At 40.0% G+C, this 25,832-nt stretch overlaps 1 protein-coding gene across 1 annotated transcript; it reads left to right on the top strand.

The window, feature by feature from the left end:
* Window positions 1-1,895: 1,895 nt before the first annotated feature.
* Window positions 1,896-25,746, top strand: LOC139623570 (MARVEL domain-containing protein 2-like). Its single transcript, XM_071481875.1, has 16 exons — window positions 1,896-2,045; window positions 4,886-6,131; window positions 6,493-6,528; window positions 6,625-6,803; window positions 9,009-9,180; window positions 9,275-9,325; window positions 11,960-12,047; window positions 14,382-14,391; window positions 17,328-17,367; window positions 18,204-18,917; window positions 19,638-19,802; window positions 22,635-22,750; window positions 23,655-23,759; window positions 23,894-24,065; window positions 24,807-24,848; window positions 24,927-25,746. The coding sequence occupies exons 2-16, from the start codon at window positions 4,908-4,910 to the stop codon at window positions 25,023-25,025; spliced, it is 3,213 nt and encodes a 1,070-aa protein (XP_071337976.1). The 5' UTR covers window positions 1,896-2,045; window positions 4,886-4,907; the 3' UTR covers window positions 25,026-25,746.
* The last annotated feature ends 86 nt before the right edge of the window (window positions 25,747-25,832 follow it).

Below are 25,832 nucleotides of genomic sequence, written 5' to 3'. Positions count from 1 at the left end.
TGCTGGTTTCAACCAATCACAGCTTGACAAGTCCCAACACAAGGAAGTCAGTGTCGACATGTGATTGGTCAAGGTAGATGTTAGTTTTTTTCATACCTCACTGTCTTTATTGTACACAAGTTCATATACAAAGGCACAGACTCATATGAAAGACAGTAAAATAACAAAGTAAAAGTCTATAACAAACCCAAAAAAATCACATTTTACATGTTACAAAGCCAGAGTTTCTGCTACATGCAGCATATGATATGCATTCAATAGTTTTAAGGCCTTAACAGCTTTTTAGTTTATAACATCAGATAAAGTGGTGCTATAGTGTTTAAATTCATTAATTCATTAAGTGCAGTAAAGTTGGTTTGGTTCTTGACTGCTTTTTCTTATGATTGTGGAATTTTCCAAAAGAAATAAAAGAATTGTATTATATACAACATGTTCTTTCCAATCTTATCTCGACAAAAATATAGCATTACATTAAACATAGATATTTACTTTTAGTTTCTTTTTTAGTAAGTTGGCTACATCAATCCAGAACATTCTTGTATATATACAATAAAAATAGATTTTTGAAGACCACAAAAATCAACGTGTTTAACTGGATACATTCTGTGCAATATCTTACACCTCCTTACACTTACAAATTAAAAATCCCTTGCTTTTTCCCACTGTATATCACTAAATACGTAAGACCAAAAGCATTGAGATGATGGGACAGTAACATAACTAGAGCATTCAGAATATTTTTGTTAGAGCACTTCTCTTTCAGGATACTAGTTTTACCAGTATAAATACTTCCCACCCAGTCTTCAAAATTAAGAGAAAGGTTCACAGCCCCAGTGTTTGTAACAGTATAAGGAAACTTTCTGGTGTAGCATCAAAAACAATGCCATACCCCACTTGTTTTATAGTCATTTTGAATTTATCAAGAAAGTCTTTATAAGATAATAAATAACCATTTTGATTAAGTAATGGCCAGCTGTCAGTATGCCATCATGAAACCATGTGTGATAGAAAATAGTCTCATTTTTATACCAGATGTCTTTATTGTTCGTTATGAGGCATCCATGGGGTGAAAAGTTAGTGCTTGTAAATGACATTTTGTCAACTTCATAGGGATTTAGCAACACATTTTAGTAGAAAATTGATACGACCAACTGAATGATGACCACACAGAAAATTGGGGAAAATATTCAAATTGCCTCTCTTGTTTTTGAAGTATTCAATAAGCCACTTAATCTTAAAATAATTAGTGAAAGAGCTCAAATCTAGAACTTCCAGACATACTTCTTTTTAATTAATGAGACTTGAACCTGCAAATAAAGTTGTAAAGCACCTTGTCTTAGTACTTCATAACATTTCACAACATGGTTGCTCTCTGAGAAAAAATGTAACTTGCACACAATACTAGATATATTCACCTAATGTGGTGTGTTTGTCTAAATGCCCACTAGATGATAGTAATAGTGCACAAATGGCATCCTGTTGTTACAGTAGTATGTAGGGGAAAAGAACGGGTTTTTTCACATTATACTGTGGCTGCTTATCGCCACATTAATGACCCAGTTATGCTCTCAGCAGACGGCTGCCTTCCTTCTCACATCTGTTTCCACGCTAGAACTTGATCAGCTTCACTTTTGGAGAATGAGAGCTGAAACAGCTTCAGCAGGTCACGACGACAGGTTATATTTTATTGTGTACCCTGGTCCACAATAAAGTGCGTGTGGCTGTGTATTATGAGGAAGACAATTGATTGATTTATTTTATCTTTTAAAGGGGGTTGCGGCAGAGCGTTTGCAGCAATCTCACTAACTCTTAAACACCATCCAATCAATCCCTGAGATATATAGCAACATACCAATTTACTCAGCAAATCTTATTTGAGGAGGTGGAGCCCGGGGAGCCGGGTGAGAGAGGCGGGTGGGGCTGGTGAGGCTGCTCAGACTGGCCAGGTGAGTTTCACCGCGGCAGGAGTCTGAGGACAGAAGCGGGCTGACGGACAGCGTCGCTGCCTGCTCCACGCAGAAAAATACACGGACAACTGGCAGCAGGTAGGAAAGTCAGCCTCCATATATTATTGTGTCATTTTCGCTTTTAATGATTCACACATGAGGCCGACGGACGCGATAGGTTGCATTTGTTGTGTGTTTCTCAAAATAAATTCTTTTTATTTTTATTTTAAAATGTATTTTATACAGTTTTTTATTGGTGCAGTTTGGAAGTGACTACATGCAGATGAAGTTTGAATGCATGTTAACATCTCGTCAGAAAAGGTGAGGACAGATTATTGAACATGATGAGCTGTTAATCAGCTGGGCGGATGACGCTTTCTCTTCATTTGTTCCGGAAGTCTGGTGGTCCGCGAAACTTAACAGCAACCCGCCACCATTTACAGTGGTAAGAAAAATTAAGTGAATCCTTTGGAATTACCCCCATTATAATTTTTGCCTTAAATATGGTTATATCTTCACCAAAGTTATAACTTTGAACAAATGCAATCTAAATTAACGAATGAATTCACTGTATTGTTCCTGTCCATATCCAAACCACCGTTCAAACATTCATAAGCTGGAACAATTCTGTGAACCCCTTGGCTAATTAGTCACAGGTTTCCAAATCAATCCAATCAATGATGTGAACGATCAGACTTACAATCAAGAATTGTTGATGATCTTAGCACCTGAGATGACAAATGCACAACACAATATGATAAGTAACCTAACTAAGACCCTGAGAGTACCAGCTAAAGGCTTCAAGGAATCTATGGAGCTGGTTGCTGTATGGAAATCATGGTAAATGGTTGCATGGCGCATGGTGTCTTGTCATGGACATCACAAAGGAAGCAGCTGCTCTCCAAAAAACAGTGAATCACCCTTAGAGTTTGCCAGAGAACACTTTCAACACTACTGGGAAAATGTTGGTGCACTGGTGAGTTTAAGGTTTGATTGTCTGAGAAGAACATGCAGCATTATCCACTCTGTAAAACATGTAAACATCACACATATACCATCATGAAAACATCATCCCAAAGGTGGAGTATGGTGTACGGTGGGGGCAGCATCATGATTTGGGGTCACTTGAGGCCGGAATAGTTCGCCATCATTGAGGGGGAAATTACTTCCCAAGTTTATCAAGGTCTCTAACAGGATAATGTCAAGCTGGGTAGTGCAGCAGGACAGTGACCCTAAACATCAAAGTAAAGCGATTACAGAATGAATTAAAACAATGAAGAGCCACCTTTTGGAGTGGTCCAGTCCTTAGAGCTTAATCCAGTGGAGATGCTGTGGAATGACGTGAGGAGCGCTGACACTGTGGCTGAGGAGGGAAGAATGTGTGGGTCTGATCAGCAGCTACTGGAAGAGCTGATTTGAGGTTGCCAAAGGAGTTATTAAATCCAAGGGTTCACTTTCTTTTTCCACCAGTGCTGTGAATGTTTAATGGGTGTGTTCAATATAGACATGAAAGATTATGTATACTTAGTGATACTAGCTTAGGGACATTTTGTGTTTTTGCCTACATTTGTGACTTTGATAAAGAACATATCACAATTTATGACCAGTTGTTGCAGAAAACTAGGGTTCACATACTTTTTATTGACACTGTATACTAACCAGTATATAATGGCTTGGTCGGACAAAATAAAGTCACTCGAAGATGAAACGAGCACTTCTTAAAATCGGTCGAAAAAGTATAAATTAAAATACTGTTTTAAATAGTTGTATAATTAAAACAGAACAGTTAAAGGTTAGCAAAGCCATGCTAATCATTGGATAATGGCAGCACTAAACCATCTGGGCCAATACATCTGACTGACATTACATTTAGTTTACATTTTATTATTCAGTCCCTCACATTACATTGACACGCCCATGGTTTCCTGTAGAATATTTAAGGTTTATTTTGTCCTAACTGAACAGCACCAGGCAGTTTGTGAATGTTTGCCACCGGGAATCTGCATGAAATGTAAAACAAAAAGGAGCCAAACTGTCAAGGAAAGAACCTTTGCTGCTGTTAGACAATATACAGTGCATCAGAAAGTGCTTAATAAGGGGAATTTGTGTATGAGGTACTTTTGTCAGTGTATTACCTGCAGTAGATTTGATTGGCGCCATCCCAGTTTGGAGAAGCCAGCAGGAGAATTGGCTCAGAAGCAGAGCAATGTACCTCTGTGGACGGGGTCAGCAGAAAAAAATATTTTAACCACTATATAACGCCCTCATAAAAACCAATATTAGTTTAATTGCTCACTATATTTTGAATATTTTCACCACTTTATCTTGCCGTCAAACAGCCCTTTCCTGTGGCACTACAGTTTCTCAGCTGCTGAACTTCACTTTTCAGCCTGTGTTCTTGAACTTGATTTTTTTTTTTGTTTGTTTTTTATATCGATATATTAGCCACTCAGTGAGTGGATTCACTGATATGACAGCAGGCAGTTTTTAATAACTACTCCCATAAGTTTTCTTCAGGGTATTTTTTCAAAAGCTCTCTTTTATGATGTACTTATTACAGCCCTATTAGTATTATCATATCAGCCAATGACAGTTTGACAGAATGACTATAGGATGATCAGACTATGGATAAGCAACCCTAACTCTTTCCTTCTCTTTACCTTTCCACTTAATTTTCACTTCTCCCTCCCTCACTCTTTTTACTCCCTTAATTTTTCCTTCTCGCTCTCTTCTCCTTCCTGTCCAGCCTTTAATTGTAAATGTTACATCATTAGCTTAAATACCTTGGTTAACAGATTTCCATTGCTTGCCTCATTTTTGTCTTTCATTGTCTAGTATAATAAATTGGCAGGTCTGATCACCCTACTATAAAGCCACTGTATAAAGCCACCTATCTGTTTCCAGGAGACTGTTTTAATTCTCTGTGTTTCTCTTTTAAGCAGACACAGAGTCCAGGTCCTGATGTCTTCAGAAGGAGTTGGTTCTGCCACCAGATTCAACCGGGTGCAAGAGATCCCACACTATGACCAGGTCCCTGTGGGCCCTGCATGGTGGGACCAGGATCTGCCCCCACCACCTGCACCTATGCACGGAATAACGCAGGCTCTCAGCTTAGACCCCCTTCCCCCTCCCCCTCTACCTGCACAGCCAGCTGTTGGGCTTGAATCTGTCTACCCCCCCAGCGATGATGAAAGTGACCGTGACGCCAAGGATATTAAGCCAGTCCACCGCTTCGTCCCTGACTCTGTCAAGAAATTCTTCCGTGGCAATAGCAGTAACCGAGGCAGCAAGGGTTGGTCCATCCCACCGTCTCTCCCTGCCCCTCACTCTCCTGTCCCCTCGTCCAGCAAGAGTGCCATCTGTCACACCACAGCAGGGGTCCCCTGCTCACCCCCCCACTCTGCCCCACCTTCTCCATCCCTTCGCAGCTCCTATTTGGACCCCTATGGGGGCAGCTACACCACTCAGAAGGAGCAAGATGGGCTGCTGCTGGGTGCTGAAGCCCTCAACTCTGCATCTGTAGTGCCCAGCACTCTCTCCGCCCTGACCTATCAGGAGCGGGTGGAGGAGTATCACCAGCGCTACGCCTATATGAAGTCCTGGGCTGGCCTGCTGAGGATCCTGGGCTGTGTGCAGCTGCTGCTTGGAGCAGCTGTGTTTGCCTGCGTCTGTGCCTATGTTCATAAGGACAACGAGTGGTTCAATATGTATGGATACTCCAATCCAGAACTGTTTGGGGGGCTCGGTGGAGGTGGCGGTGCATATGGATATGGGGGCAGTTACTACACAGGGCCCAAGACTCCTTTTGTTCTCGTGGTGGCTGGTCTTTCATGGATAGTGACTGTTATGCTGGTTGTTCTTGGGATGACCATATACTACAGAGCCATCCTTCTAGACTCTTCTTGGTGGCCACTCACAGAGTGTTCCATCAACCTGGTCCTGGCAGTGCTCTACATAGCAGCAGGGGTGGTGTACGTGAGGGACACCACTCGAGGGGGGCTGTGCAACATGCCAGTGTTCAATAATGGAATAAATGGAGCGTTCTGTCGCACAGAGGCTGGACAGACAGCAGCCATCATCTTCCTCTTCATCAACATGGTACTCTACTTCATTAGTGCAGGAGTGTGTCTGAAGCTATGGAGGCATGAAGCAGCTAGGATGAGGAAGGAGGGGCTGGAACAAGAGGTCTGACACACACACACACACACACACACACACACACACACACACACACACACACACACACACACACACACACACACACACACACACACAGTTTGTGACTACCTAGCTCCACATGTGACCTGATGTTTCCCATAAACAGGTATTCAACTCACCTGGTGACAATTCATGTATTTTTTTCATATCATAATATATATTGCAAAAAAAGAATATTGCAATGTCAGTTTTTTCTACTATCGCGCAGCCCTACTAGTAAGTGTGATTCATTAAAACAGGACATTGAATTGTTTCTGATAACACTTTGAACACTGTGAACATGTAATGACTAACTCCACATCTCTTCTTCCCATCTCAATAAACCTAGATGAAGACTACTGGATCATCAGTCCCGCTGTCTATAGTAAGCATCAAGGCTTTTTAAAGTAATCTTCTAGTAGACACTGAATTGCACACAAGGTCTAAGTGAAGTGACCACATGACTGTTCATCTGCTGTAGCTGGCTCCATCCTCCAGGGCCTCAGAGCAGACTCCTCTCCCCACCCTCCACCCAGACATCATGGATAACACAAACAACTCTGCAGCTGCTCCTCTGGTGGTGCTGGAGCCAGAGATCCGCCAGGGTCACATACCAGCTGGACACATCCCCAAACCTGTTGTTATTGCCGACTATGTGGCGTAAGTATTACGTTCTTAGTCGCATTTCCAAAAATGTCGCCCTGGATAGGAAGACTGGAATTTAGCTTCTTCAGTATGTATGTCACCTGTTTGCCATTTATATGAATTCTGGTAGTAGGTTTCTGAAAAATATCCAAAGACTAGAGATGGGGCCAATCCGATACTACATCGCTATCGCGGCCGATATTGATGTCATTCACTAATCGGATATCGGACGCACAGGACTGATCCACTTACCGAGCCAGATTCCAGGCTACAGCCTTGTGCTGGACCATGAGCCCGTGTAACTGAGTCAGCAAATAACATTTGCTGTTGGTTTGACTAAAATGTTGTTTGTTTGGAGATATTTTACCCTGGAAACACGGAAAATAAATTTAAGTAAAAGTAATTTAATTGAGCACCTGCAGAGTAAGAGTACCAGGAGTTCATGCTAGCCAAGGGACGAGACCATCAGGCAGCAGACTCTCACTGATGATTTCCAGAAACAACCCATTATATATAGAGATTATAGAGAAGTTACTCAACTTCATTACACTCGATGACAAACCACTATCTGTTGTGGAAAATATTGGATTTTGCAGCCTGTTGGAGCACTTAGAGCCCAGGTATAATCTGCCATCCAGAAAATACATTTCAGAGACGGCTTTACCTGAGCTATACAACCGAGTGTTGTCACAGTTAGCAGCGCAGTTAGAAGATGTTAAAGCCGTGAGCTTATTGTTGACGTTTATCATGAGTTTATTTTCAGTTACATGTTTCAAATAGTAAATTTGAATAAAAACGATACAGCTGTTGCTGCTACCTGAAATGTAACAAATAAATTCCTTTGCAGTGCATTTAAATTCAATGCATTTGTATATATTTTTTGCTCTTCTAGTAAGAAGTGCTGTGTGGTTCATTTTAGCCTCATGATGTAACCTTAAACACAATACCAACAACAATAATAATATTAAAGTAAAAAGAGCTCTTGTGTCAGAATCTGTATCGGTATCGGCAGATGTGTATCAGAATCTGCAGTGAATTGATCTAAATCTACAGATTTAATCTCAATTATTTTGTGTCTTGTTAATGTTGATAATTACTTTTCTGATTGTTCGAAATCTTTGGTATTTGTTGAAATATTTCAGAAAATCCGCAGATGTTTACAGCCAGAATAAATTTGAAGTTCAAAACCTGCATTTAGTCCTTGGGGAGAAGCCTCTTACACACCCTACAGCATCTTGAGAGAAATGTGGGGAAATCATTCAAAACAGCGATCTGTCCAGCACTGCTTGATTCAGAGCTTTAGCAACCAAAGAAACTGTGACATTCACAAAACTGGAACACACCATGATAAGGAGCAGAACACAGTGGCTGGTGTGACATTTTAATCATCACGTTTTGAATAAAGTAAACATGAGGAAAAACATGCATGAAGCACAGATGAATGATTTAAGTCAATGTTGTGTCAATGCTCATAATATTTTTTTTTCTCTTTCACCATACTGCTGCATCACTTCCAGTGTGAACAGAAGGAATGATATGATCACAGCAAGTAAAAACTGTTCGAAAATACATGTTGGCATCTAAATATTTTTTGGATTTTTTGGGGGGATTTATTTATTCATTTATTTTTTGGTTGTGTATGTGCTCTTATTTAGTAAGATGAGACATAACAGGTGAGATGTAACAAGAGGGATCTTAATACTTGACAGAACACAGCAAAATATGCATTTGATTGAAGAGGGGGAAAAAAGAAAAACAACCATTAGATTTTAGATTTGTGTGTATTAGAGAAGGTATAGGGCAGTCGTACAGGATTTCAGTGTGATAGGTGTGTAGAGAAGCATATGGAGGTGGTTTCAATGAATTTTCTGTATCTTTTAATTTTACCTTTTCCTCAAGATTTTTGTAGTATTTTGTTTATGCATCATGAGGCAGAGGTCCCCCTCCCTCCTCAGCTGCCCCCAGGCCCTGGGGAGGGCATTGGCTGACGGACGGTACACAGCGATGTCTGTTCAGCCAGATCAAATGTACATTTTGGCACCTGAGTATTGTTTGAAGACAGACAAAATTGTGCACCTATTCTTTAATCTTCATTCAGGAAAAACACAAACATTCACAGCAGATTTTGGTGGTAATTCAGACAGTAGTTGTCATCCTAGGGGACTGAGCCGAATCAGCTGTAGTGTAATGTAGCTTTGCTGTTCTGTCCTGTTTCCACAGGAAATACCGCAGCATCCGCTCAGAGGAGGAGAGGGACCAGTACAAGGCTGTGTTCAACGACCAGTACGCTGAGTACAAGGAGCTGCACACTGAGGTTCAGGCAATGGCTATGAAGTTTGAAGAGATGGACGAGATGATGAAGAACCTTGCCTCCCAGCCTTCCAGCCAAATGGTACAAATCTCACTCAACTCCACACAAACAAACAGAAACAGATTTGAATGCTGACTGCGTAACTATGTCCAGTAACATGCTCGTTTTTTTTCAGGAGCAGGAGCGAATCAGTGGCATTTTAAGGGAATATCAGCGGAAGAAAGCTGTAAGTATTTATGATCCGTCCACTCACTGAGGGGCCGTTTCTGTTCCACGGAGTTCATGCTCTGATTACAGGATAATTCTGATTTATTTCAGTGTAACATATTTCCTATAAATTCAGGGAGACAAGGACAGCAAGCACAGGAAGTAGCAGCTTGGAATGCTTTTATGCTAACATATATGTGTGAGGGCTTCTTCTAAGGAAATTCAAAAATGGTCGATCACCCACGATCAAACTATCAAACAATCAAACTATCATGAGGAAGAGTCATTTCACTTTGACAGTTGACTGTATTTATCTGATCTGGGGTAAAAAGGCGAGGAGACAGACAAAGAAAGGCAACAGGATCGTCCTGAAGGACAATGTACTTCAAGAGGAAGCAGACTGGTGATGTTTCCGTGATCACTGCTCTCCACAGCCGACTGAGAAGGAAAGGTTTTGCTATAGATTGAGGAACCTGTTTAGTCCAGACTCGATAAAAAATGTGCCCATAAATGAGTAATGAGTGATTCCAGCGAGAAATTGTTGTGCGGCACTTTTAATCATTATTGACTTGGAGACTTTAATTTCCTCTCACCAAAATAGTTCAGCTGGACAGACTCTCTGCTAGCCATACGATACCTGATTTCAACATGTAAAACACTATTTGAGGGATTACAATGTATGTCTCACCTCATCTGGACCCACTATGAGCCAAAATTACAATTGTAACCAAGAGCTTTTCCTCTTGGTTACCATTGTAATTTTTTTTTTTTTTTGAAAATTATCCCCAGGTTAAAAAAAAAAAATCCAAAAATAAAAAAGAAGGTGACATCTCAGAATAGTTATGCAGGATGATTAGAACAGCGAGCAGTGCAGATGTAGATGTTAGCATAGTGGCTTAATGGCTTCGAGTCAAGTGTTTGAAATGATTCATTTAAAAATCATGTTTATGTGGAAAGCTGCAGGAGGCTCACACTGCTTGCCCCAATATACATTGTTTTTGCATGAGATCTCATCTCCCAGAATCTCTACAATGGAGGTGGTGAGCATATAGTTAGTATGTAAGTTAGTATGACAGGTTGAGATAAACTGTAATTATCATTGAAAGTCTCAGAGAGATCATTCTTATAAACCCTTTATATCCCTTGATGCCCTTGTGCAATAAGAACAAACTTAATTTTCATTTGGACCACCTCCTTTTGTAATATGGTCAAATCAGTTATGATTGTCCAAAGCTTTCTCTCTCGTTTTTACTTACCAGAGACACTGAAGAGCAACTTTTATTTAGGCTTACATTTACTTGTTGCTTTTTATGGAGGTGGGGTTCAAAAAGAGGTAGTATTTGAGCACAGATGATACCTTTGTCTTACTATAAAGTTTGGGGACATGTACCAATCAGAATTTTTCTGAACTCTTGCTAGATGGCAGAGAACTGGCAGGGCACAAGAAGCAAAGGGATTTATTGGAAATGTGGCCTTTTTTGAAAATAGTACAGTATAGTAGCGTAGAGTAAAAGAGGTTCATCAGGTAATTCTGTGCTAGTTGCATCAACCAAAACTAGGTTACAGTACTTAAGTGTTTGAGTTAGGATAGGAATTCTCCATGTTGTCATAACCAGTGAGTCACATTTGGAGAATTTAGCCATGTCATCGTCAGCCTACAGAAACTATTGGGAGACACTTTGTTGTGTATCTTGTGCATCATGAGAAGGGGAAGTAGAATGTAACACAGATGAACATTTGATGAACTTAGATACATACTTAGATGTTTAGATAGATGTTGTGGAGTTTTAACTGTGATTAAACAGATGTAAAAATAAATACCCACTTTTTTAACCTCTATCTTTATTTAATACTCACTATAGGGTATAAATTAGTGGCAGAAGTATTACATTGAGCTCTTAAAAATTATGCTAGACATTGTTTAAAAAAATTTTACTTGCCATGAAGGTTGGACTTGTGAGAACATTTGTAAAATGTCATTTCTGGCTTTGAAAAGTCTGAAATAATGACCCTGGTGATGTCATCAGACATAATAATACAAAGCCCATGTTGGGCATTGAACCTGTGGAGTTTGAAAGAAGGCACAGGAGGTCTAACAAGGTTCTATGAAGTCCATTATGGGAACTGAAAGATCCAGAATTTTTGGTGTTTGACCCATAATGAAAATATAAGGTTTCTGTTTGGATTTTTGATTTTTCCATTTTTAATCTGTCTATCAGTCCATCTGTTAGCCACCCCATATAGGACAGTCACACAAAGAGAGAAAGGAAGGGTTTTTGTTTTTAATAGTTCACTGGCCCACCAATATGGCAGGATTTCTCCTGGTGCTCCCAATGGCCAGCTCAACTATGACAGATGGGTCCATTGTCAATGTGTTTAGAGTGAGACAATGAGAAAGGACAAGGAGGGACTGAGCTGTATCAATGCTCTCTGCTATGAAACAACAGCACAAAACGCTTTGTTTAGAGATCTTTTATGTTATTATAAGAAGTCTGAAAATATTTCTGGTTCATTTTCTTGGACGGATTTGACTGTGGCGGGGGAACTCTCCATGCAGTAACCCACCTTGATATTCTCTCACTCACAAAGACTGTCTTTTGATGTACATTTAAACATTACATTTATTTTTAGTCTTTTCTGTTTCTCTTGTCAGGACCCAACATATTTGGAAAAAAGGGAGAGGTGTGAGTACCTAAAGAACAAGCTCTCTCATATCAAACTGAAGATTCAGGAGTACAACATGGACAAGAGCAACAGCAACTAGCACTGCAGTGAAACATGGCAATTAACACACCTGGAATCCATATGCATTCGACAACTATATAAGAAAACATGCTCTTTTGTACAGACAACAGAGCAGTGAAACTGGACTGTGAAAGTAGGTCCCTACCAACCAGGGGGGTCTGACTGAGACTGTCTTCTTTGTTGGTAAACCCATAATGGCTAGTTGTAGATGTTATCACATTAAAACATTTGCATATGCCATCACTGTTGTAAATAATAATAATCATCATCATTATCATCATCATGACAGACAGAAAAAGTGGCAAGTGGAAAGAAGTTTCCTCATTGATAGATCACCAAAAATGGGATCTGCAAACAGTGTCAGGACAGCGACAGCTGAAATAGATCAGATGTTATCTAAATAAACGAATACTGGTTATGTACATACAGCATGACCTGATGCAGATGACATTTTAAAAAGAACACTTTGCAAGTATGCAGTTTTGCCACTTTAACAACAGATAAGTAGTTGAATATCAGTTAATATCAGCGAATTTCCTATGCTCCGATCCCAGTCTGGTGTTTAGCCGAGCGCAGCAACAAAGACTGTGAGCAGAGGGAAACTGGTAGACTAGCTCCATGAAAAGAGGCCAAAGTCCCTGGATGGATGTTGCTATGGACACTTGTACACCTCATTAGACACTTGTTTGCTGCCCATATGAACTAAACCAGAACTAATCATACAAGAAATGAGGTCTCACAACTGCCAAGCTGTACACTCTGCCATAAAAGATCAATCAAAGGACCTTGATGTAAATCAGGCTGACTCAGTGTTAATGAAGGCTGTTAAGAGAAATGGCACTGCAGCAGACACACGTCAGAAGAAGATTGTTGTAGGTTTAACAGTTTAATTTTGTTCAGATACAATATGCATCTATCTACTGTACAGTATGTTTCATACAGTGTTGCTACATTCTGTACTGCTTTGTGTATGCTGTTATTAGTTTTGATTGAAGTTTCTCTTGAAATGTGAGGCACAATATGAAACATTTATTGAAAGCTCTCCACAACAGAATGTATGAACTCTGTAGCTGAATGAAAAAATGAGATGTGTTTTTTTTTATTAGTCCCTTCATTTTTAAACCTTTAATTGTACTTTTATATGATATGTGTATGTCATTATTTTGTATGATATTAGGTATGTCCCAATGCTTCATGTCAATTAAGCACCTTTTTAAATACGTCTTGCCTTTTTCTTTTTATTAGCCATGAAGCTAATAATAATATTTTTGAGTTTTTGTGACAACAGCTGCCCAAGCTCAGTCCAGGGCAGTGGCAACGAATGAAGGTTGCCAGTGAAGTTAAGACTACTATATAAACTGTGAAACCAGAGCAAAGTTATATGCTTATAATTGATCTGATTTATTTATTGTAAATGTTCACACACAAGAAGCTATAGAACAGTAAGACTATTTGACACAAGTCAATTTGCCAAAAATGGACTGTGAAGTAGGATTACTCGTTGTAGTAAATGCACCACAGCTGATGGCAGATTGTAAACAGTCAACTTAGAGGTCCCTATGCTACCAAAATAGTCCGAGGTTGGGTATCAATGGATGAAACTATGAAGCTGCTTCTGAAATGGAGACTGTTTCATGTGCTGCCGTAAATCAAATCTCAGTGATACAACTGAATGAGCTTATGGTTCAAAAGTACAACCAGGACTTTCCTGATGAAACAATATGATGAAAGGAAAAAGATGTCTCTGCAAGACAGTTTTTGAGCAGCTGAAGTCATAGATGAACATAATCAATTTGCATACCCATTCATACCTTGTGCTCATCAACCTGCAGAGCAAAGAACAGAATCCTTGAAAAGGAAGGATTAGGTCCTCTTTTGCCCTATTTTCCCTGTGTTTTCCTGTGCTCTGTTTCCCCTGTGTGTGTTTGTCCCTAGTCCGCTCCCTGGTGTGTTTGTGTTGCTGGGCATGGCTTCCAGTGCTGCTGTTTCCCACCAGTTCTGCCTCGGCACCTGTTGGCCTCCATCCATCCATTATCTATACTGCTTATTTGAACCGGGTCAACCGGGGCTGGAGCCAATCCCAGCTGACACTGGGTGAGGGCGGGGTACACCCCGGACAGTTTGCCAGTCTATCACAGGGCTAACACATAGAGACAAACAGCCATTCATGCTTACATTCACACCTACGGGCAATTTAGAGTCTTTTTTGCCTGCCTCCTGTGGATTTCCTGGATCACTGCCAGAAAGATCTCCACACTACAGCCACCCTTCACCTAACTCTCTGTCAAACGCTCTGACCTGCCACCACTCCAATCAAATGCAAAGAATTGAAAGATTTATGTGCAAAGGGAGGATTTAACCTTAAAAAAAGTATAAGTAACAGTTGAACTATGTTGTTTTCCTTGTCTTCCTGAAAGTACAAGAGCCAAAGAGGCAAAAATCTGTAGCTGAATTTGCAGGAGCTAATCCTGCAGAAGGTGTGGAAACCTAATTATGGAAAGGAAATTAAAAAGACCCTCAAGAAGCTATGACAGAAAAGGAAAATGTTTTTGTGGACTAATGAAACTGAAGTTGAATTGATGGACATGCAGCACTACCAATGGAGTAGAGACATACACAACATGTGTTTCTTCAGTAAAGACAAGGAAGATTACAATTGTTAGTGTGATATTATCTTAAGCACACACTACTTGTGATTTAGATGACGGATGTATGCATTGGATAGTATTATTATTAGCAGCAGTGAAAGCCAAATTAATCCCTCAGGTAGCTTTACTACTGAAGAGGATATTCTCCCCTCTCTGATGATTGGACATAAATATGAGTGTAAAAATGGTCAAATCCAAGGACCCTGAATATCCTTTCAATTTCAAATGACCTGGATGAACTACAGGTCATATAAAGATCCATTTCTAACAGCTGCTACCCTCTTAAAATAGCTATTGTTGTGGCTCTGCTGGTATAAAGCCTGGTTAAAATTTACCTTTTTATTCTCAGTTCATTAGTTTTATTTTGTAAAATAATTTTGTTTTTAAATTATTAATTGAAAGCAAAGTTAATGATACTGGAAAGAAACACTATATTTCGAAAATGACTTTAACAATGGCAATTAGATAAAAATATTGGCATATAAACTCAGTTTCAGTCATTTTGATGAATGAATTTAATACAAACTGCAAATAAGAGTTTTATCCTTTCCGCTCAGAGCTACAGGCCTACTCCATAACACCTGCTCCATAACAATAATGGAAACGAAAAATGCAGGTTGAGGAAACGGCGCTTCTGTCTTTACTTTGTAGTTGTTATGAGAACTGCGGGGGGAGAGAGGACAGGTTAGTCCTGTATGACGGGGACTAACCTGTCCCCAGGACCAGGACACACCTGGAGGCGTTTCCTTCTGTGCTCGGTGAGCGCGGTCTATAGGATGCAGTGGCAGCAGTGGCGCGCCCGCTGCCGTCGTTTGATTCCCTCACCAGCGTCACCGCGGACGGCTCATCACTGCAGGTGGGTCAACTAAAAAATAGCCTAAATGTCAGGGGGGATGTAAAATGTAATATGTAATTGCCTCTGTGTAGAGTATTTACACGTTAAAGCTTTTAAAGTGGTTGAGGAAATCGTCTTTTAACAACAGCTTAGCTTTTGTTACAAAATATCATACAATACAAGTTTCACGACGCCATTTTCGTTTGTTGACCGGTTAGCTTGATTTTGTGTTCTTTGATGTCTGTTCTAGCTGTTTAGCTGCTTTCTCATCTTTATTCCAATGACATACTAAAATTGTATTTTTTATAACATATTTTCATTTTCTTAGCCTTAAAATGCGAATCATTGTAGTTTAAATGACATTACTTTCAGCTTTGCTGAAATGTGAAAACCCCACTATAAATACCTTTAAATGGTTTGGAATGTAAATAGAAACTCATATGAACTAGTTAAGTGACATAGCCCAGAGGAGTCACAGTTTGTGTGTCAGTTAAACTCCACCCATTTAATGCTGCTTTGTTTCACGACAAACAAACCTTCAGTGCAAGTGCTTGTGTCTTCTTTCGGTTGAATGGCTGAAGATTTGTTTTGAGTCAAGTGAGCTGTCCATGGTTTTCATCATGCTCTATATGAAATGTGCATGGGATGCTTTTTTTTAAAAAAATAAACAATTTTAGACTGCTTTATTAGAGGATAGTTGATCTGGAAGTAATTTGATTGTGAATATAATTAACATTGTGCAGAAGTCACTTTGATATGTTTCTGCAAAACCAATATTTTTTTTTTAAGCAGGGACAGTGTCAGCTGGATTTCGATATGCCGAGCAAAAAACCCAAACCACCACTGCACCAGCCAAATGGCAGCAAACAGTGAGTTGACCTACATCTGTCCTATCACTACTGCACTGCCGACCTCAGGTCTCGACCTGAGACATGCACGAATATACATTCAGTCCTAAGATATACCTGCAGACATACTTTTGATTGATGATACTTTAAGCTGATTGATGCTATGTTAATTTCGATGGAGCATTTTTTTCTTTTCAGTGAAAAGAAACACACACATCTGTAGCAGCTGAGGGTGCCAACATTAACAGCATAATTGTTTAGAGGAACAGTTTGACATTCTGAGGAGTAGGCCTCTTTTCTGGCTAAGATCTGTCATCAGATCTCTGTAGGTCTTGTACCAAACTCGTCTTCTAAAAATTACATTCTATACAACTGAACTGCAAGAGCAAATATGTTTTCTATTAATGTAATGAGGATGTTTTGTTAATTTACCAATTTGTCAAGTCGCGAATATGTTTACACTGAACATATCAGTAAAATGTTCACAGACAATGAGTTTGTTTTCCACCAAAATACAACCCTGTTTCCAAAGAAGTTGGGACACTTTGTAAAATGTAAATAAAAACAGAATGCGGTTGCAAATCATATGAACCCATATTTAATTGAAAATAGAACAAAGACAACATATCAGATGTTGAAATGCTAGAATTTTATTGTTTTATCAAAAATATCTGCTCAATTTGAATTTGATGCCAGCAACAAGTTTCAAAAAAGTTGGGACGGGGCAACAAGAGACTGGAAAAGTTGTGTAATACTAAAGAAACACCTGGTTGAATATCTCACAGGTTAATTGGCAACAGATCAGTAGATGATTGGATATAAAAAGAGGCTCCAGAGAGTCTCTGTGCAGTGAAGACGGGGAGAGGTTCACCACTCTGTGAAAGACTGTGTGGGCAAATAGTGCAACGGTTTAAGAATAATGTTCCTCAATGTAAAATTGCAAAGAGCATCTATAGTTCATTATATCATTAAAAGATTCAGAGAATTTGGAGAAATCTCTGTAGGCAAAGGGAACATAGTTTGTTGCTTCATCCACAAATGCAGGTTAAAACTCTACCATGCAAAGAAGAAACTATATCTAAACATGATCCAGAAATGTCACTGACTTCTCTGGACCCGAGCTCATTTAAGGTGGTCTGAGGTGAAATAGAAAACTGTCCTGTGGTCTGACCAATCAAAATTTCAAATTCTTTTTGGAAATCAAGGACCCCTCACCCTCCAGGCTACAGAGTAGAGGGACCATCCAGCTTGTTATCAGCGCGCAGTTCAAAAGCCAGCATCCGTGCTGGTGTGGGGGGGCATTAGTGCCCTTGGCTTGGGTAGCTTGCACATTTAGGAAGGCTCCATTAATGCTGAACAGTGTATATACAGGTTTTGGAGCAACATATGCTGCCATCCAGACAACGTCTTTTTCAGAGAAGGCCTTGTGTATTTCAGCAAGACAATGCCAAACCACATCATGTAATTTTGAGATGGTTAAAATATCATCTGAAACAATGAATTAAGTTACTGAGGTGGTAAGGTTAGTCCCACCCAAATGGGGCTTAAGGCAACAAGAGAATGCAAAATGTCAAACTGTTCCTTTTAATAAACTATCAATCAAAAGTACATTACCCCAAAATGAAAAGCTTTTATCAGTAAGACATACATGTAACTTGTACCCTCCTCATGTCAGCTTTGTTCAATATCGTTGGCAGCAGGTTCCTTTTGTATCATTTTGAGTGAGTGTTTCCCATTTCTTATGTGAAAGGCAGCATCAGCCAGGATATGTCCTGTTAGGTGACAACACACAATGACCACCGTTCCTCTGTCCTCTTCTGTTGCAGTCATAGCAGCAGACACAGGCATAGTGAGCTCATGTCCAACCCAGCCTTCTCCTACTATCCAGGAGAGAAGATGCTTCACTTCTATAGCTGGACTTCCCCACCGGGTGTGATGAAGATATTGTGTATCATCATCATCGTCATGTGTGTGGCTGTGTTTGCCTGTGTGGCCTCTACACTGGCCTGGGACTACGATATGAGCCTCATGGGTCTGGGAGGTGGAGCTGGCTTGGTGCCAGGTTATGGTGGCTCATATGGTGGCGGCTCATTTGGTGGCTCTTATGGCGGCTCTTATGGCGGCAGTTACGGCAGCGGTTTTGGCGGCTCATATGGAGGTGGCGCTGGTGGATCCTACGGTTATGGACAAGTGCAGATGGATCCAAAAGCTGGCAAAGGCTTCATCATTGCCATTTCAGCCATCACCTTTATAGCTGTGCTCATCATATTCGTGTTGGTTGTTTCAAAGCAAAATGCTGCCCGCTCACCAAAGTTCTACTTAGCAACCATCATCATCTGTGCAATCTTAGCATTTCTGATGATCATTGCCACTATTGTGTACCTGGTGGCTGTGAACCCAACAGCTCAGTCCACAGGGTCTATCTACTACAACCAGGTCCGTCAGCTGTGTGCCCAGTACCAGACACAGACCCAGGCTCAGGGCATCTTCCTCAACCAGTATCTTTACCATTACTGTGTGGTGGAGCCTCAAGAGGTGTGATATTTGTATTTATTTTTTATTTTTTTGGAGGCTGTGGCAGTGTTTGGATTCTATAGGGCAGGGTGTAGTGCATAGCTCCTGTAATAAATAATCACAGATACATTGTTCAGTTGTAGCTATATGGTCAGCAGTAATTTCCCTCTGTCAGCCAAAGTGATTTGGAAAAGAAATGTAGATCTGAAAAACAGTTTGAAGGAATGGAGTGGTGCTTAGAGAGTAAAAACAGCAAAAATGTTCATCTTGTTGATCATTGCCTTTTGTGAATTTTTCTCAATTTTTCAGTCCTAAATCAATGGCTATCAAATGCTATGGTACATTTAAACATAAATAGGGGAGCTATGGACACTGATGCTGCAATTGAGCCTCATTCACTTTTTTCTTGAAATGTAATTTCTTGAAAATACCTTAAACGAGGGCGATAGTTCAGATTAATGTTTTTGCAGCACAACTATTCATCTATCACAAGTAATTTACTGTTTCATGCAAAGTGTAGCCAACCTTTAGATTTCATTGTAGTGTCGATTCACAGAAAAGTAAGTGGAGTAATTTTTCAACTGTAAATGTTGGAGTTACTAACTAACCAGATCTGGGTAACTGTGAATGTCTTAATGGACCATATCAATGTTTAGCTCCCATACTCAGACCTCCATGGTATTTACAATCCATGTGGATGTAATTTAACCCCACTGACATTTAGTCCTATGTTTCTTGCAGGCCATAGCTATTGTCCTGGGCTTCCTAGTGTTTGTTGCCCTCATCATCCTGCTGGTGTTTGCAGTCAAGACTCGCTCAAAGATCAGGAGATGGGGCCGGGACCGCATTCTCTGGGAGGAAGTGAAAGTCATCAGCGATGGTCCACGCAACAGTGTTGGGGAGTGGGTGAGTTTGTGTGTGTGTGTGTGTGTGTGTGTGTGTGTGTGTGTGTGTGTGTGTGTGTGAGTTTGTGTGTGTGTGTGTGTGTGTGTGTAAGATAAGTAGAAATAACCTAAGTAACCTAATAACTTCACAGTGCACAGCTATTGTTTTTTTCTCATCTACATAGGACTGGGTACACGGTCTAACCTACTTTGTTGAGTCACATTCTTTACGTGTGTGTGTGTGTGTGTGTGTGTGTGTGTGTGTGTGTGTGTGTGTGTGTGTGTGTGTGTGTGTGTGTGTGTGTGTGTGTGTTTGACAGGTGAGACGAGGGGCATGGTAGGATGGTTTCATTTCCAGTTTCTGGGTGTGGTCTGGCAAGCTGCTCGTAGTTCTAGCACAATGCGCTGTGATGTCAGGATGATGTATTTTAAAAATAAAAACAATATCTATAAATGGCATCGTGGATGCACCGAAGAGCATTAATGAAGATTTAGGTGTTCTTACATTTACAGTAATGACATCGTCATGGTTTGTGTTCATAGGACAGCGGCGCAATTGAAAATGTTAACCTGAAAACTTTCATACACACAGTTTTTTTTTTTTTTGTTTTTTGTTTTTTTTTTAAATTATGTTTTTTTGGGCTTTTTGTGCCTTTATTATAGCTTAGTGGAGACTGACAGGAAAGGGGGTAGAGAGAGGGGAATGACATGCAGGAAAGAGTCGGACCGGTTGGGAGTCGAACTGGTGACTGCCTGCTAAGAGCATCTTGCGCTCAACATGGTACGCGCCCTAACCACTCAACTACCGGGCCGCCCATACACACAGTTTTCATTCCAGGTGTGTGAACTTTCCCAGCATTGCATTCAGACCTGACATTTCAGCAGTTGTACCGGTTGACAGACATTGTTTCAGGCTTCCTGTTGATGGTAATGATGGTATCGGTGGTATTTAGGCATGCAGGGCGAAGTAGAGGAACCGGTTGGTCCATGTGACTGGCTCACCCTGCCAGTGTTTATCATACGGTAAGAATCGGTTGCGATAGCCTAAACAAGGGCAAATGTGAAAGGAGCTGTTGAAAAATCTGACCGAAACCTTAGGCAGGAAAACAGTGGATTTAAAGAATATATCTATTACAAAGATATCTTTGTACAATGGCTGAAATCAAGAAAAAAAAATCTATGACTAATGTGGGTTCATAATGTAGGAAAGGTCGTGTGTGAATGCAGATTTTTTTTTTTAGACTTCAAGCCCTGAAGAGGCAGAGCCCTTATATTTTTTGTGTGGGTTTACTCTTATTATATGCTGAATTGGCTCAAATTGCTGAGAGTTAGGAACATGAAACTTGGACCAGTAACTGGAAATGGTGTGCAAGGGCTTTCCAAGGCATTAGAGCGCAGTCAGCCCAGTGGTGGCGCTGTAATTAAGAGCCAAAAATGCAACTTTGGCACACCCCTCACAGTGTTTGTCCGATTGACTTGTAATTTGACACACAAGTCCTACTCAGTGTGCTCTGCAGAAAAGCTTCCTGGATCATGAAAGGTTTCCTCTATTTCTAAGCATAGGTCCGATTACAAACAGATTGTCTGTAAATCATCATTGGACTGAGCTTATCAAAAGTTTCATACAGCAACATATGAACTTCACAAGGGGCGGGGCATAGCAGGAAAATGGCCGTACCTGATTTACAATTTGTCCAATCATCATAAGTCTAACGTATCTCCAGGTCGTGTTGGGGATCAGTTGAACTGAAACAGTTACATTCTGGCCCACAGGGGGTGCCACAAACACCAAAAATGTATACTTCAAAACCCATGGGACAGAATTTAGGCCAAGTATTAACCAAAATCTTTAGTGCCATATTGATTGGTGCAAGAAAGTGCCATGGTCTAACATATATTTGGTTATAACTCAAGATGCCTTTGAGCAATCTTGAAAAAATTTATATTGACATATCCTGCGCTGTTTCCTGAACATCAGCTGAGTTTCATTCCAATCCGATGAAGCCAGGACAAAGGCGGAACATTGAACATGCAGTTACTGAAATGCTGCAGACTTTGTGATGATGAAGTGTGTGAATGGTCTCAGTCCTTTGAACAGAGTTGGTATTTAATGTTGCACTTTAACAAAGGTCCCATATTTTACTCTTTTCCAGTGTTCTATTTGATGTTTTGATATCAATATGATAAATTGTGGTTTTAACTACCAAATACCATGTCAATATAGTTTTACATCTTCTCTCACACACTCCTCTCTGGAGCTCCAGCAAGAACCGGGCGGTTTGTATCTGTCTAATGAGCCTCTCTTCTGACTGGCTGTTTTCTGACGGACACACAACCATGCCAACCACAGATAACGGGACTGTAGCCTACTACTGTAATTTGGTAAAACTCATTAGTAAATGCAAATGGTGATGGTCTGGGTGGGGCATACTTGAGGGTTGTGACTGTTTAATTACTGATGACTTGTTTTAAGGCTCAGTTTCTGAATATGGGCTGTGTACATTTCTCTGTGGACTGGTATTAGTTGGTTTGATATTTTCACAGTATTTATATAGCACCTAGACCTTATAATCAAACAACAAAGAAATCTCACGTGTGTGTGTGTGTGTGTGTGTGTGTGTGTGTGTGTGTCTTCAAAATAAGAATAAACAAAATTGAAGCAAGTGAAGCCAAGATATTCCGATTTTAGTGTTTATTATGACTCAAGCTTCAAAAACACTTGATATAGTGTTGGAGTCCAGCTAACCTTGCAAGGCAGCAAGATTTCATGCAAGAGACAATCCATATTCCCAGATGTATACTGCATATATGCTACACTCTGATGAATAATGTCTAATCTTGTCTATTGCTTCAGGTGAACAATGTGTCTGGTGACCCAGAGGTACTGTTGAATGACTATAATGACAAAGTTGGAGGGTCCAAAGACTATCTGGACCGACTGGACGTCAACAAGCCTCTTTATCTGCCAGGGTAAGCTATGCATTATACAGTACACCTCACAAGTGTCTGTCATTTTTATGTAGACTTTCCCCACTTTGAGATGAGCCTGATGAGTGGGTCGTCTTTCCCAAACAAAAAATTTGACATTGTCTAAATATATCAACATGGCCCTGAAAGTTGATTGACTACAAACTCTGAAAAACCGCAAGTTACTGGCCATGTAAATTGTGTGACAGCGCTAAAGTGGATAAAGACTTCACATATAAGCAGTCTGGAAAAACTGACTTTGGTGTAGAGAATCTGCTTTTACTGTAGCCGAACAGCAGGGGGTCCAACTGGTCAGACACATACTTTCTTTTAACTAAGCATTCACATGATGGTTGCCTCGCGTATCCTACATCCCTTCTGAGCTGATATTTGCATGTCCTCAGAAATTATCGCTACATGTACACAAGAAGCAATATGCACATGAATGTGAGGTGCAGTGTAGGGGCAGTATGGAGATGTGACAGGCCCATTGTGTGTGATGCAGTGTATACTGAGTGGACTAACTCTAAGGAGCAAATCATCAAATGTGTTGCTGGCTTTTTGAAAATTGTTTCTCAGTGTTGCTTTTTTGCATTGGACAGCAAAACGACAGAAACATACTTAACATTGTTACAAAGTGCTTGGTGCTTGGCAAACTGTCTGCGGTGGCACTCCTGTCATTTTTTTTTCTGCCCTGATCTCAGAATTAATAAAAATATAATATCGCTTAGTGTTGCCATGTTTATTGTTTATATCAAGCAAATCTGGTAGTTTTATACATTTGAGCACTTTTGTATGTCCTCTAGTATCGTGTGTAGTACTTGACAAGTATATGAACAATTACATTCACAATGCAGCTGCTTGTCTACGTGAATGGTTGAAAAGCAAATATCCCTCCTGCTTACAGAGACTCAGACATCAGCAGCTCTGTGGGAGGCCTGAAGCCCAGGCTAAATGACTATGACACTGGTGCAGAGTCTGGAGATGATCTGGAGGAGGAGGACTTCAGCATGTGAGTGGGAAGGGATCTGAGAGCCAAAGATAGTAAATATTATGAGAACGATATTAAGCTGCTTTTCTAGTGACAATGAAGGATGGTCTCTGACTGGTAGTGGTCTGTGTTTCTACACTATAAATCATCTGCAGTTTATTTCCTTCCATCGTGGATGAGCATGAACGTCTGAACTACAAACGGGAGTTTGACCGGGATCACCAGGAGTACAAGAGCCTGCAGATGGAGCTGGACAGCATTAACCAAGACCTGGCCGACCTGGACAGACAGCTTGCCCGACACCCTGCAGGAAGTCCGCAGTTCCTGGTGAGTGTGGCAGTTCCAGTCTGAGATTTGTGTCTTTGAAGTGATGATGGTCAGTCCACCCTTCTTCAAAGGACTTGTTTACAATGTGTGGTTGTGATTATGAATTAAATTAGGTTTAGATAAAGATGAGAAAGTAGTCATGTCTAGACAAATAAATGATCCATATGTCCCTGGCAGTGAGTTTTGGGTACTTTTTAACATTTAGCAAAGAACTAGAGACAGAAATAAGTCTTTTGGCAAATTGCTTTTGGCCACCTACCAGAAACATGTTGCATTCCTTAGATTCTTTTTTGTTGGGTTATAGTTAAGGTCAGTGTTATATTTAGTTTAGTCTATCTTTGGTCTCTATTTTTTTCTAGATTTAATTTTTATGTAGATTCTGTACTTATAGGTAATTCAGCCTTTCATTTGTTATTTACCTCCCTAATTGTTTTTGTGATTTATGTGAAGTGCCTGCTGCAATACTATAGTTTCCCTTTGGGATTAATAAATACTCTGTCTGTTAGTTCATTCATGCAGGAAATTTATAAGACTGATATGTAAATATGTGTGTGATTCATTGTCATTTATATGAGTGAAAATACAATACCAGTAATGATTAAGTGCCCCTATAATCAGACACCTCTGAATATGGGGGCAATTCGAATATTTGGACCAAAAGAAAAATGGGTCAAGGGTCAGAAATGGCTCAGAAACTTTGGATTGAGTGGTCAAGATCATAAACTATCTTTCTAATGTCAGGATGCCATGAATGAATACACCAGCCTGAAGAATCTCAAGAAGGTAAGATATACAGTGTTCTTTACAGTAAAATACAGTCCTGTGAAATAGACAAAAAGATCATTTTTCTTTCCTCTGCAGTCCCCAGACTACCAAATTAAGAAGAAGAGGTGTAAATATCTCAGGTCCAAACTGTCGCACATCAAGAGGATGATCAGTGAATATGACCGCCGACCTTGAAACTTCAGCTCTGACCTTTCTCAAAAGGGACAGTGACAGATGCAATTTTCCACCCCACTGTGTTTGAGTTTGCCTGTTGCCGTCATGTTACATCTGAATCAAGCCATTAAATTATGATTTTTTTCCAGAGACGAGCAGGTGAGGGAAATATGTTTTGATCAATTCTTCAACCTCTGTAGGTTTTGTAAAGAGCTATTTTAAAGAACAATTAAGGTGTATAAAATGTATTTTTAGTTTCTTCTAAAGTTAGAAAATGAGAACTGTGATATAACCTGTTTTTTATTTCAGTACTGGTGAAGCAGTTGTGCTTCTTTTTATAGCTTTTTTTTTTTTTAAATCATGTTTGACAGTTTCATGTACAATGAAGGCACAGTTAAAACAAGACATGAATTTGTTTGGCATGATTAAGTCAACGACCATCCCTTGTAAATAATGTCAATTTTTAGTCTTTAGAACTATTTAAGTTGTTCTGCAATAAGCTTTTCTTTACTTTTTTATGCAGCTTTCTGTAAATGATGTAACCTCTGTTGTTGAGATTGTAAGTTGTTATTATAGACCTTTTTCATGGTTGATATAAAAAGCCCAAGTGTAATAAACTGATTAATGATGACTCTTTTCTTTTTAGGTGTGCCATCAACATTTGTCTTTTACTGTAATGAATTTATTTCTCATTTCCATCTTATTCAAAAACCAATAAACATTTCCTACCTGCCTCCAACAATTCCTCTTACTTTGTCAGTATAGTTTTGTTTCACTGATTTTCCATTCATGGAAATCATGCATGGTTGCCTGTTTCTCTGAAGTGAA

Source organism: Trachinotus anak, unplaced genomic scaffold (genome assembly GCF_046630095.1).
Source record: "Trachinotus anak isolate AG129_WGS33_773 ecotype Australia unplaced genomic scaffold, CSIRO_AGI_Tana_v1 ptg000008l, whole genome shotgun sequence".
Lineage (NCBI taxonomy): Eukaryota > Metazoa > Chordata > Actinopteri > Carangiformes > Carangidae > Trachinotus > Trachinotus anak.
The sequence above is the reverse complement of the archived record's forward strand: the minus strand, read 5'-3'. Positions and strand labels throughout refer to the sequence as shown.

Excerpts from the sequence above, each read along its gene's own strand:
- LOC139623570 (XM_071481875.1), top strand. The coding sequence starts at position 4,908 with ATGTCTTCAGAAGGAGTTGGTTCTGCCACCAGATTCAACCGGGTGCAA. Across the intron at positions 6,529-6,624 it reads CATCAGTCCCGCTGTCTATA|CTGGCTCCATCCTCCAGGGC; the intron begins GTAAGCATCAAG and ends CATCTGCTGTAG. Across the intron at positions 22,751-23,654 it reads AAGCCTCTTTATCTGCCAGG|AGACTCAGACATCAGCAGCT; the intron begins GTAAGCTATGCA and ends TCCTGCTTACAG.